This window comes from Hevea brasiliensis, chromosome 13, assembly GCF_030052815.1.
Source record: "Hevea brasiliensis isolate MT/VB/25A 57/8 chromosome 13, ASM3005281v1, whole genome shotgun sequence".
In the NCBI taxonomy this organism is placed as follows: domain Eukaryota; kingdom Viridiplantae; phylum Streptophyta; class Magnoliopsida; order Malpighiales; family Euphorbiaceae; genus Hevea; species Hevea brasiliensis.
The window spans coordinates 6,293,156-6,306,112 of record NC_079505.1 but is presented as its reverse complement, the minus strand read 5'-3'; the positions used below and the strand labels follow the sequence as shown (position 1 = coordinate 6,306,112).

Below are 12,957 nucleotides of genomic sequence, written 5' to 3'. Positions count from 1 at the left end.
ATCCGTTTAATTTTATATATTTTAATTAATAATTTATATAAAGAATAATTTTTATTAATAATTTATATTTTAAAAATTTAATAATTTTATAAAATATTTTTATTTTATTTTATATAAAATAAAATGTATAAAAATTTATAAATGTTATTATAAAAATATATATTTTATATTTAATTGAATATTTATATAAATGAGTTTAGATAACGGATACTTAATATGTAAAACTCAAATTTAAATCCGTCACAGATATTAAATTTTAAATTCGAATCTATTTAAAATCCGATTATATACTATCCAAATGCCTTATATTTGAATTCGATTGAATCGGATACTCATAAAAACTCAATACGATACCATCTCTAATCGGAGTAGATTATTCTTAATTCTTTTCCTTATGATACTTCGACGATGGGTCAAGGAAGATTCTCTTAGCTTTCAAAGGGAACAACAGTGTCTATTGAATATTATAGTCAATATTCAATTAAGAACTTGTGAATTTATTGGGTATTTTACAGAAACAAATATTATTCTTGTTGTTTCAATTTATAATGATATTGATTGGTACCATCTAAAATTAACTCAACCAACTTCTCTCCCAACACCCTCCTCCCCTCACCCCAATACTTCTTACATGCCAATAGGGGTGAGTATTCGGTTCAAACCGAATCAAACTGAATTAAATAATAAAAATCGAATTATATATTTTAGAAATCTAATCGAATCGAAATGGATGAAAAATCGAATTGAATTAAACCGCTCTATTTTGATTTGATTCGGTTCAAACTGATCAGTTTTGATTTTTTAATTTAGACTTGATTTTTAAGTTATTTGGTCTAATTTTAATTTTGGTTTGAACCTAATAACCATTAATTAATAAAATTAAACAATTTATATATATATAATTAAATATAATTCATAAATTTCACATAAAAATAAATCAATTCAAAAATCGATTCGATTCGATTTGGTTTGATTTATATATATAATTACAATTCGGTTCGGTTCAGTTTAACTGATTTTTTTTTCTCTTCAAAATCGAACCAAATCGAATTAACCGAAATTTTTATAATATAAAACCGAACCGATTAAATTGAATTGATTCGGTTTGATTCGATTCTTCAGTTTGAACCGAAATTTGCTCACCCCTACATGCCAACCCCCTCCCCCTATAGTTAGAGTTTTTATTTAGTGAAATTGATGTATATATAACGATTTTATTATAGCTATTGATCATGATGAGTATAAAATAAATGAACTGAACCTAACTTTATCTTAAAAGCCAGCTCAAGGGGATGAGGTTTGTCTAAGTCTTATAAATGGCTTAAACATCTTATCCAAAACTAATGTGTAACAACACAATAACATAAAATAGTTTTTGAGAGAAAATGGACTGGGTGTAATTCTATTCTAAAATCTAACTCAAATGTAGAAGATTTACCTAATCTTATATATAACTTAATTATTTAAATATATTAATTCAAATCTTATATATAACTTAAACACTCCATCTTAAATCAATGTAGGATAACAATAAGATCCACAATATGAAATTGATTTATGCATATTAGTTTCACGGTATAATTTTCCCTCTCCCCCACACTTCTAGTCGATGCTTTGCCGTCACGGGCCTCCTTCGCTAGTGCTTTGTTGTTGCATGCTTTCTTGCTTTCTTTAGTTGCAACTACAGGTTGACAGAGACATCTCTAATGGATGCAGAAGAGGGAAAGCTATTTTATCAAGAGAATAGCATGGGACTCGACGGGGTAAACAACGGTTGACCTTGTGGCATGTGCTCAGTACTCAGGACAAGCAAACAATCGATGGCCGTACTCCTGTTTCTTGTTTATATACTTTTTGTTCATTTAAATATGCTTAATCTCAACGGTATTGTTTCTAGGCTTTATGGTTCAATTTGCTCTATCATCTTGGCACTAAGGTTTTTTTTTTTAAAAATCCTGACAGTAAGGTTGAATTTAATATAAATGTAAAAGTTGGGTAAATTAAATCTTGAAATTGAAAAATAGAATTAATTTGTCACAAAATGCATAATAAGTTGAGTGAAAGGTCAAAAATTAAATGATAAATTACATTATAACTCTCAAATAAATTATTATTTAATCTTTAAAATTTTATAAAAGTAATAAATAGGTATTTACTTAAAAAAAAAACTTTTTATTGTTGGAAATGTTGAGTATTTATTAGATTTGTTGATTTTGATTAATGAAAATTTTGATAGAGAGATTAAATTAATAGAAATAAAATATAAAAATTAAATAATATTTTTTTTAAATATAAAAATTAAATAATTAATTTTATTAAAATTTATAGATTAAATAATAATTTTACTATTTATTTAATTGCTAAGTAAAATTGTTATCACAACAAGAGAGACAGAGGAGGACACTCAAAAGCACACCTATATCCAGATGTGGGAGAGAGAAATGGCACAAGGAGGTAGGAAGAGAGTGACAGGAGGGTGAGGAAAGGCAATTAAGGATTTGGTATTTCTGTTAAAATTAATATTGAAAAAAATTATTTTTTTAAATATATTAATTAAATAGTGTTAAAAAATAATTTAAAATTAAATTTAATAAATTTTAATTATAATAATATTAAAATAATAAGATAATTTTATTAAACTGTTTTATTAATAATATTTAAAATGATATTTTTATTCAAAAAATAATTTAAGTCCTTTAAATTTAAAATCAAACATATATTAAATTATTATAAATCGAAATTTTAGAAGAGAAATTATTAGTTTAACCAAATCTTAAGCCAATTGAATTAAATTACTTATTTTTATTTATAATTTTTCTTATTTTATTTTGTGTGAATTATTATAACACTTATTTTTATCAAAATACAGATTATAGTCCATTTTTACTTTTAGAGATGAATTAAATAATCCTCATAATTTAATTTTGCTAAAGACAAAGTCCTTTTATTAGTTTTTAGCACAGTGATCGTTGGTTAAGTGCAAAATGGTAAATATCCCCCCTTACAAAATAGTAAATAATTGAAAATAGAAAGAGAAATTTTGTAAAAAAATCTCTCCTCCTCCACTTAGACCAGCCACGGTCCGATTAGAGTTTGAAACTAGATTGAAAATAGCCCATCTAAATCGCAACTCAAATTGTATTGAAACCCTAAAATCATATCGTAACTCAACTTAAAATCATATCTTATTAAAATTGATTTGATTTAATTTAATTTATTTTTTATTTAAAAATAAAAAATTAAAATTTATTTCAATTAAATTTATTTAAATTAAATAAAATCAAAATCAAAATTAAAATCAAAATCGAATCAATCTGCGACAGCCTACCTCCACTTACATTAATGGATTAAGCCTCACACCCAACAATCTTCTCTTGTTTCCACCTCAAGAATTTGCTGATTTTATGGCCCATGCGAACAAGCTTATCACTCAATTTTGAAGGCAGGAACCCCATGCAAAAGCTTTTTACTTTCATGTTTCCTCCCTACCCTATAACTATTTATACATATAACGATTGTATCATAACTATTAATTATGGTGAATTTTATTATAATTAATAATTAAAATATATTTATTATACATGTAATAATTATACCATAACTATTAATCATAATGTATTGCATCATAATTAATAATCAGAATATATTTAATATACATAAAATGGCTACATTAAATAAATTCTCTAGTGACAATAATTTGATATAATATGCATTTGTTTTAGGAAGAATGGACTTAATAATTTTTTTTTAACCCTTATTTGATTTTTTTTTTTAAAGGAAGTTGAAAGTTGTAATGTATTTTTATTAATCTCTCTTTCGTATATTAGTGAGGTGGTAGAAAATTTTATTTATTACTAGTATTTATTTAAGTGGAATAAATAACGTGATATTAAAATAATAAAAGTAGGAATAGTAATGATAGTAGCAGTGGTGGCTGAGTAATAGTATTGATAATAAATTAAAAAAAATTAAAATAAATAATTATAATTACATTCATTTTGTATGTAATAACTATTACTTTAAATATAGTTAATTACGTAATGTAATTGTCATTTCATTAAATTAAATTTTTTTACTTTACCAATAATATAGTCAAAATTGTAATATAATAATCACGATTACATTATAATTTTAATTACGTCATACTAAACATAATCTAAAAATAAAGAAAGATTAATTAAGTTACTTTCTGATTGGCTTAGCTTTGTTTATTCTTTCCCTAGTATTGAAAAAAATAAAATTAAACAATTTACTAATATAATTTCTCTTAAATTCTTCCCTTTTACTTATAACTTGTTCCATAACTAACTACCCAACTTTAGAAAGAAAGCACAGGAAGTTAGTTGAGTAATCAACTTTCTGTTACAATTTTAACTAATATTTATATATAAATTAAAATATAGGTTTTCAATTAAAACAAAAGAATTTAAAATAGAACTCTTGAATAACATTTTATTTTAGAAATTAAAAAAAAAGGAACTATTAAAAATCCAATTTCTAACTACCTGCATTAGAATGTAAAATTATTACTTCATATAAGGGTCATCCTATTTGTATCCATTTAATTTTATATATTTTAATTAATAATTATATCAAAATATATTTTTTTATTAATAATTTATATTTTAAAAATATAATCATCTCATAAAAATATTTAAATTCTATTTATTAGTAATAAAAAAATAATTTTTTAAAGAATTTAAATTATGAATGAAGCACAATAAAAGATAATTATAAATTTAATTATTATATTTGTCATTATCTTCTAAATTTAAGCACAAGATATTTTCTATTTATTGTTAGTTTTCGTATGTTTAAATGTTACATCCATCATTACTTAAATTCGTTTCAAAATTGATTACATGAAATTAGTTTTTATTCATATAAATAATTTTGGCGTGAGAACCTTTGAAATCCAAGCTTTGGTGGAGCAAATTAACAAACTTAATAAGCAAAGGAATTCGGCGGATCCCACGAGTGGAGTGGGTTAGACAAATTATATTGCCTCTCATAACAGAGAGCAAAGAGAATCATTTCCTTCAATTTGCTCATTATAAGCCTGTTTGGCATTGGATTTTAGAGCCTGAAATTACTTTTCTTAATAAAAGTATCATTTTAGATGTTGAGAAAAATAGTTTGAAAAAATATGTTTTATTATTTTAGTATTCTTATGACTAAAACTTATCAAATTTAATTTTTAATTATTTTTTAACACTCTCTAACTAGTATATTTAAAAAAGTAATTTTCTCAACAGCAATTTCAACAACAATATCAAACAGACCCTATAATACTTCTTGACAGGCATATTCTTTCTATGTTTCATTAGTGGTACAAGGCATGATGTTCTAGGACTACTTCATATGAGAGGTTATTAAAGGAGAATGAATCAAAGAGGGTTTCATCGAAACGGGTTGAACCGTCGATTTAGTATAGTCTGTTTGTTTTAATTTTGATTTGAAAATGATTTTAATTTGAAATGGTTTCGATTTGAAATGATTTTGATATGATTTCGATACAACTCTAGATATTATTAAACTATAATAAATTTTAAAATATCATTTATTTAATTTTTGATGTGCAAAAAAATTAAAAAGATCTAAATATAAACTTAATAAGAAACAAGAAAAGAAAAAAAGTTTTTGAATCAGGCTTATTTCGGTTCGAATCGGACGATTCTAAACCCAATCCTCCTAACTTCAATTCAGAATCATTTCAAGGCTCGAAACTATTAACCAAAACCGATTTCAAATATAACCCAAATCAATTTTAATCCGATTCAAGGGCTGAACCGGCCCTCGACCAGATCTACAACTAACGCAAAAGCTATATACAAAGACCTGGTTTTTATTCAAATAAACATAATTGTTTTTTTTTTTTTTAATTCAAAGAGCATTGATTAATAGGTAGTTGATTAAAAAAAAGCTTTTATTACATGACAATTTTCTTTTATTCATTTAAATTTAATTAAAAATTAAACTTAAGATTTTACTATTCTAAAAATAATTTAAAATTAAAATTTAAATCTTTTTTAAAAAATAATTAATTAAAATTTCATGTCACATGATATATTAAAAAAATAATATACACTCTCTTATATTTATAAATAATTTACTTTCTATATTTAGAATTAAATTATACATGTGTGTTCCCTTAAAAAATGAAAATCAAATGTGTTTGTTAATTATAATATGTATTATTTAGTGCAACATGTTTTATTTTATAATTAATGCATTGGGTATGTTATTAATTTGTTGTCTAAAACTAAATGAATTAGCTATAATTAATAGGATTTTAACAAGAAAAGCAAGATAATTAGGAGATAATTTCATTTTTTTTAAAAAAAATTAAAGGTTTATTAGCAAAGAGACATCTTAATCTTAGTTATTGGTTAGCTAGGAGAATAAACTAATCACCAACTTAAGTTTAAATTTAAAAATTAAGACTTCCAACAAGAAAAAAGGGATCTAAAATGATTATCCATTATAACAAACCATAATAGCCTTCTTAAGCAACCAATTAATATAATATTTGAGCTAAAAGGAAAAAAAGAAATAATCAATGATAGAGTTACATGACTGTTAGAATGAGTTGAGAACAGACCAATAAAAAAACCCCACATATGCATGAAAGGACAACAACATAGTTTCAAGGAACATTTGGAGTTATATGAGTGGTCTTTGTCCAATGCTTGAAGAGATCTGAAGAAACAAATCAAGAAAATTCTTGCTTGGCAACATCATAGGAGAGCAGAAATCTTGTCTTTATCCATGGCTTTCACATGCCAGCACTCAAAGCCCACCATAGCTAATCCCAATAGAATTACATTTATTATTAACACAGTTTGATATCTACATTTTTATTTTATATATAGTAATACATGACTGTTTTGGAATTTATAGATGTGAAACCAAGACTTTATAATTCCACCAATCCTATCATCATCATCCTCTTGTTCTTGGCTTTCTTGAAAATTTCAACTTTTCCTTCCCATCTCTTTCTGTTTTCTTGATCTTGTTTGTTCTGAGAGAAAAGGAAAAGGAAAAGGGAAAGAAAGGGAAAGTTATGGTGATGGGTGATTCATATGATGAGGAGTGTGATTATTTGTTTAAAGCAGTTCTAATTGGGGATTCAGCTGTTGGGAAATCAAATCTTCTGTCAAGATTTTCAAAAGATGAATTTAGATTAGATTCAAAACCAACTATTGGTGTTGAATTTGCTTACAGAAATATCAGAGTTGGTGAGAAGCTCATCAAAGCTCAAATTTGGGACACTGCTGGCCAAGAAAGGTATGCTTCTTCTTCTTCTTCTTCTTCTTCTTCTTCTTCATATCTATCTTTTCAGAAATTGCATATATTCATAATTATAGTAATTAGAGGTTTAATCAGATTAATTATGTTCATTTGATAATGCTTAGTTTGATTTTAGAACATGAAAAAACTTATTATTTTATCAAATAATGGAAAAAATTAGGAAAAAACTTGAGATTTTTTTAATTATTGGGTAATTAATTATATCTTTTATTTAATTCTGAAATAATTATTCTGATCAATAGAATTCATACTTTCCTTTTTTGTGTTGTATTTTTCCTCTTTCTCTCACTTAAATTACTATTTACTAAATGCTGCAGCTGGGAATGAGCATGCTTTTCCATCTTGAGTTAGCTAATTTTGAGTAAATTATAAAAATTTCATTAATATTTAACAAAATTAATATTCATATCATCATTTTTAAAAAATAATAAATATAATTAAATAATCTTTAAATATTAAAAATAATATATATATACACACATTTTTTAATTTTTACTTTTAATTTCTTAATTTTTAATTTTTAAAAATAAAAATAAATTATTTAAAAATTGATAAAAATATTTTCATCATGCCAGTCATATAAAATCATTATATGTATATCAATTTTACTAATTAAAAATTTGAAAGATAATCTACTAAAAAGAGAGACCCACAAAAATACATCCTAAGATTTTATTTAATTTTATTAAAAAACATTATTTTAAATATATTAATTAAATGTTATTAAAAATTAATTTTAAATTAAATTTAATTAAAACATTTTAAATGATTAAATAATTTTTAAAATTATTTTCTCTTATTAATATTTAAAAGAATAATTAAAAAAAAATTAAAATCACAATTTCTTATCCAAAAAGTAAAAGCAACCTTAATTAGTGCAGCATATTACAATGATAAGAATGTCCACCAGAGAGATTGTTGATAAAAAGGATTGCTATTATAAACCAGCTGTCACTTATCAGTTCACCAATGAGTCCCTCTCCTCAGCTTTCCCTCTACCTTTTTTTTTTTTCTTTTGGTCATGGGTGGAACATGATTTTGTCTTTTCCCCAACAATAATAAAGGACCAATTCAAATGGAAGAATATATGAATTAAAAATTTATCTCAAACAATGATATTTAATTCTATATTAATAAAATTATTTTTTAAAATTATAAAATCTCAACTATTAATTTTTATTCTTGTTAAAATTGTATCAAACTAGGGAGAGCAGTTTTCGATTTAAACTGAAAAATCAAACCGAATTGATTAATTCGGTTCAATCGGTTCGGTTTTAAAATTTAATTGATTCGGTTCGGTTTATAATTTTGATAATGTCGATTAATCGGTTCGGTTCGGTTATTTTTATAAAAAAATAAAAAAAATCGAACCGAACCGAAATTATTAATATATATAGGAAATCAAAAAAATCGAATCAAATTGAATCGAACCGAATCGAATCGAAATCAAAGAAAACCGAACCGAACCTTAAGATTTTTAAGTTTTGATTTCTAATTTTCTTTGTTTTTATGTTTTTATTATTTAGATTTAATGTTAAAAATATGAAATTTTATAAATTTCGGTTTGATCGGTTTAAAACCGAACCGATATTTATCGGTTCGATTCGTTTCAGTTTTCTCTTATCAATCGGTTCGGTTTTTAAAATTTTTTATTTTTGATTTTCGGTTTTATCAGTTCGGTTCGGTTAGGAACCGAACCGACCATTTGCACACCCCTATATCAAACATTCAATTCAAATTTTAATTAATATTCAATTTTTTTAAAAAATTATAATATCTGTGATTTTAGTTCATAGCCCTAAGGTCCTTTTATGGTTCTAGTTTTAGTTAAATCCAATTCAAATCGATTTGGTTCGATTTTGATAATCTTCAATGGTCTAAATTTTTTAAATGAAAAGGAATCTGATTTTATTTTAATTTAATTTTAGTCCGATTTAATAGTTCATATCAAAGCTAAAAAGTCATTTATTAAACATATAAATCTCATATATTTATATCTTAACAATTATTTTCAATTATATTTTATCAACATTATATCAAAACCAACTCCATTCTCAATATTAAAATGTCTAATCTAAAAAATTTCATGCTCTAGATGTCCAATCTGGATATAAATAAATGTGTTAAGTCTCATATCAATTGGGTATTGAACAAATTGCTTCTTATATGACATGAACAATCCTCCATTTTATTAACATTTTTTTTATATATAAATTGCATATATGGAAAACTCACCCTCATTGAGAGAAGAAAAATTATTATATTGCAGGTTTAGAGCAATAACAAGTTCATATTACAGAGGAGCATTAGGAGCCTTATTAGTATATGACATAACAAGAAGAGCAACATTCAATAATGTGGCAAAATGGCTACATGAGCTAAGGGAATTTGGCAACTCAGACATGGTGGTTGTTCTTGTTGGGAACAAATCTGATTTGGGTAATTCAAGAGAAGTTGATGAAGGAGAAGGCAAGAATCTTGCAGAAGCTGAAGGTTTGTGTTTCATGGAAACATCAGCTTTGGAGAACAAGAATGTTGAAGAAGCATTTTTAATAATGATCTCTAAAATTCATGAAATTACAAGCCAGAAAAGTTTAGAAGCTAAGAAGAATGAAAATAGTTGTATTAGTGCTACAATGACTCTTCCTTTTGGAAAAGAAATTGTCAATATTGATGAAGTTTCTGCAACTAAACAATCAAGATGTTGTACATAGACAACATTCATTACAACTGTTTTACAATAATATATTTTCATATACCATTTTAGAAGCACACTTTCTTGTTGAATTAATATAGATTTCCATTATTACCCATTGAATTTTCTCACCATTATTCTTAGATATTGATGTTAATATCTTCTTTTTTTTCATTTTTAGTAGTAATTTCCCAAGTTTTAAATATGAACTAGACATCCAATTTCACAAGGGGATTTTAAGAATTTCACACTTTAAATGGATGAAGAAGTACAAATGTTAATCTGGTAAGGATATGGAAATACTCAATAAAAGTGGGATTATAGAAAATTAGATGCAAAGCAATGAAGCAGTGATTTTTTTTTTTTTTTTTTTGCAATAAGATTTATTCTGCTTCAGTAATGTCTTTGAATATCTTTCTCTTATGAGGAAAACAAATGGTACAAGTGGATTGCAAACTCGAGGCAAAATTATTTAACACTCTGTGGGTTGTAATTAGGGCTGAGCAGAATTCGGTTCAAACCGAAAAAATGAACTGAACCGAATCAATTCGGTTCAATCCTTTCGGTTTTAAAATTCAATCGGCTCGGTTCGGTTTTACATTATAAAAATTTTAGTTATTTCGGTTTGGTTCGATTTTGAAGAGAAAAAATCGGTTAAACCGAACCGAACTGAATAGTAATTTATATAGTCAAATCAAATTAAATCGAACCGAATCGATTTTTGAATTAATTTATTTTTATGGAAATTTTATGAATTATATTTAATTATATATATATTAATTGTTTAATTTCATTGATTAATGGTTATTAGGTTCAAACCAAAGTTAAAATTAGACTAAATAAATTGAAAATCAAGTCTAAATTAAAAAATCAATCAAAAATTAAACCGAACGATTTAAACCGAACCGAAATAAAGTGGTTCGATTCGATTCGATTTTTCATCCATTTTGATTCGGTTCGATTTCTAAATTTACGGTTCGATTTTTATAATTTAATTCAATTTGATTCGATTCGGTTCGATTTGAACCGAATGCTCACCCCCCTAGCTGTAATATTTGTTCATACTTTGTATGATACAAATAGTGTGTTCCATTATTCCAATAGTCATTTTGCTGCTTTGAACTCTGTTTTTAGAAAATGTTTTCTCTTTTGGTAGGTAGTTTTGGGTTTGATAGCTGATATTTGTGCTGTCATTCTCCCATGTTTTCTATCCATGTCTTGGTTTTTTCTAGACATAAGTCATGTACACACCAATTACAATTAATTTTTTAAAATTCTTAAACTTTTAAAATTAATTTTTTAAAATTTATGAATAATTTTATATAAATATATATGTATTTTAAATAATTTATCATTTTTAATCTAATAAAAAATTTAATTAAAAATAATTCATTTTTATAGCTATATAATATGATAATAATAAACTTAAGAATTTTAAAACTTTTAAAATATTAGGACATGCCATGAAAATTTTTTAAATACTCTTATTAAGCTATGTGATGCATTCTTGTAAAGTCTTTTTCTAATGGTCAGCTTTAAATTTTAAAATTAGTGTTTGAGCAGATTATTTATTATTTTATTTTAATAATATAATTTAATGCATATTTCTCTATATTTTATATTTTCATAATCATATTATAAAATTTTATTAATAATAAAAGTTTTAGTTAATTGTAATTTTATAAAGTGTTAATATATAAATTTTTTAATAGTAATCAATATAATTTTGTATTTGATAATATATTATTTAATTTCAAAATTTGAAATAAGTTAATTGATATATTATTTTATATTTTCTATAAATTAGTTGTCATATACTAATAGAAGGATAAAAAAAATAAATAAAAACATATATCATATGGTGATTTTTGAATTATTATTATTAAAACTCTTAAATTCTAAATATAAGATATGTTTTTAGAAAATAAATGTTTAAATTTCATAAATAATTTTATATTAAATAATTATTTAAATATATCTTAATATAATTTTTTAAAAATAATTCACTCTTTCTAATCTAATTGAAATTTTAATTAAATATATTCTTGATAATTATTTTTAAGTTATTATTGTTATTATTAAAATTCCTAAATTTTAAATATAAGAAATGTTTTTAAAAATTAATGTTTAGACTTATAAATAATGTTCTAGTGAATAATTATTTATATATATTAATATAATTTTTAAAAAATAATTCACTCTTTTTCTAGATTAAAAAAATATTATTTTTTTGATAATTAATTTTTTTACTGTCAGGTTAAAATTTTAGCAATTAAAATTCAAAAATATTTAAACAAAAAAATTAATTTTATTTCAAGTATTAATATATAAATTTTTTTATTAGTAATGGATATAATTTTATATTGATAATAAATCATTTATTTTTAAATTTTAACATAAGTTAATTAATAGATTATTTTATATTATCATTTAAATTAGTTGTCATATATCAATAAAAGTATAAATAAAATAGAAGAAAAAACACATATATCATATGGAAATTTTTATATTTAAATTATTATTATTAAAAATCTTAAATTTTAAATACAAGAAATATTTTTAAAGTAAATTTTAAAATTTCATAAATAATTTTCTAGTGAATAATTATTTAAATATATATTAATATAAGTTTTAAAAATAAATTCTTAAATTTCAAAAATAATTTTTTAGTGAGTAATATATATATTAATTAGATTTGAATATTTTATGTAACTAATAATTAAAAGAAAATAAAAAGTTAGTTAAAATAAAATTTTAAATATTTTATATTTTTAAATAAAATCAATTTAAACAGGTGGCGCTCTTTGTCGAGTGACATTCTGTCAATAATTGCTATATTAAGAAATGACAAATGATAAAACTTTAATTTACTTTTTTAAATACATGGCATAATTTTGTAAATTTATTTATATACTTTAGTTTTAATATATATATATATATATATCAATTTT

General features: G+C 23.3%; 1 protein-coding gene across 1 annotated transcript; it reads left to right on the top strand.

The window, feature by feature from the left end:
• Positions 1 to 6,738: 6,738 nt before the first annotated feature.
• LOC110669854 (ras-related protein RABA6a) lies at positions 6,739 to 10,083 on the top strand. The gene is made up of 2 exons (XM_021831694.2): positions 6,739 to 7,287; positions 9,581 to 10,083. Exons 1-2 carry the CDS (start codon positions 7,064 to 7,066, stop codon positions 10,023 to 10,025), a joined length of 669 nt encoding a protein of 222 aa, XP_021687386.2. The 5' UTR covers positions 6,739 to 7,063; the 3' UTR covers positions 10,026 to 10,083.
• The last annotated feature ends 2,874 nt before the right edge of the window (positions 10,084 to 12,957 follow it).

Excerpts from the sequence above, each read along its gene's own strand:
- LOC110669854 (XM_021831694.2), top strand. The coding sequence starts at position 7,064 with ATGGTGATGGGTGATTCATATGATGAGGAGTGTGATTATTTGTTTAAA. Across the intron at positions 7,288-9,580 it reads GACACTGCTGGCCAAGAAAG|GTTTAGAGCAATAACAAGTT; the intron begins GTATGCTTCTTC and ends ATTATATTGCAG.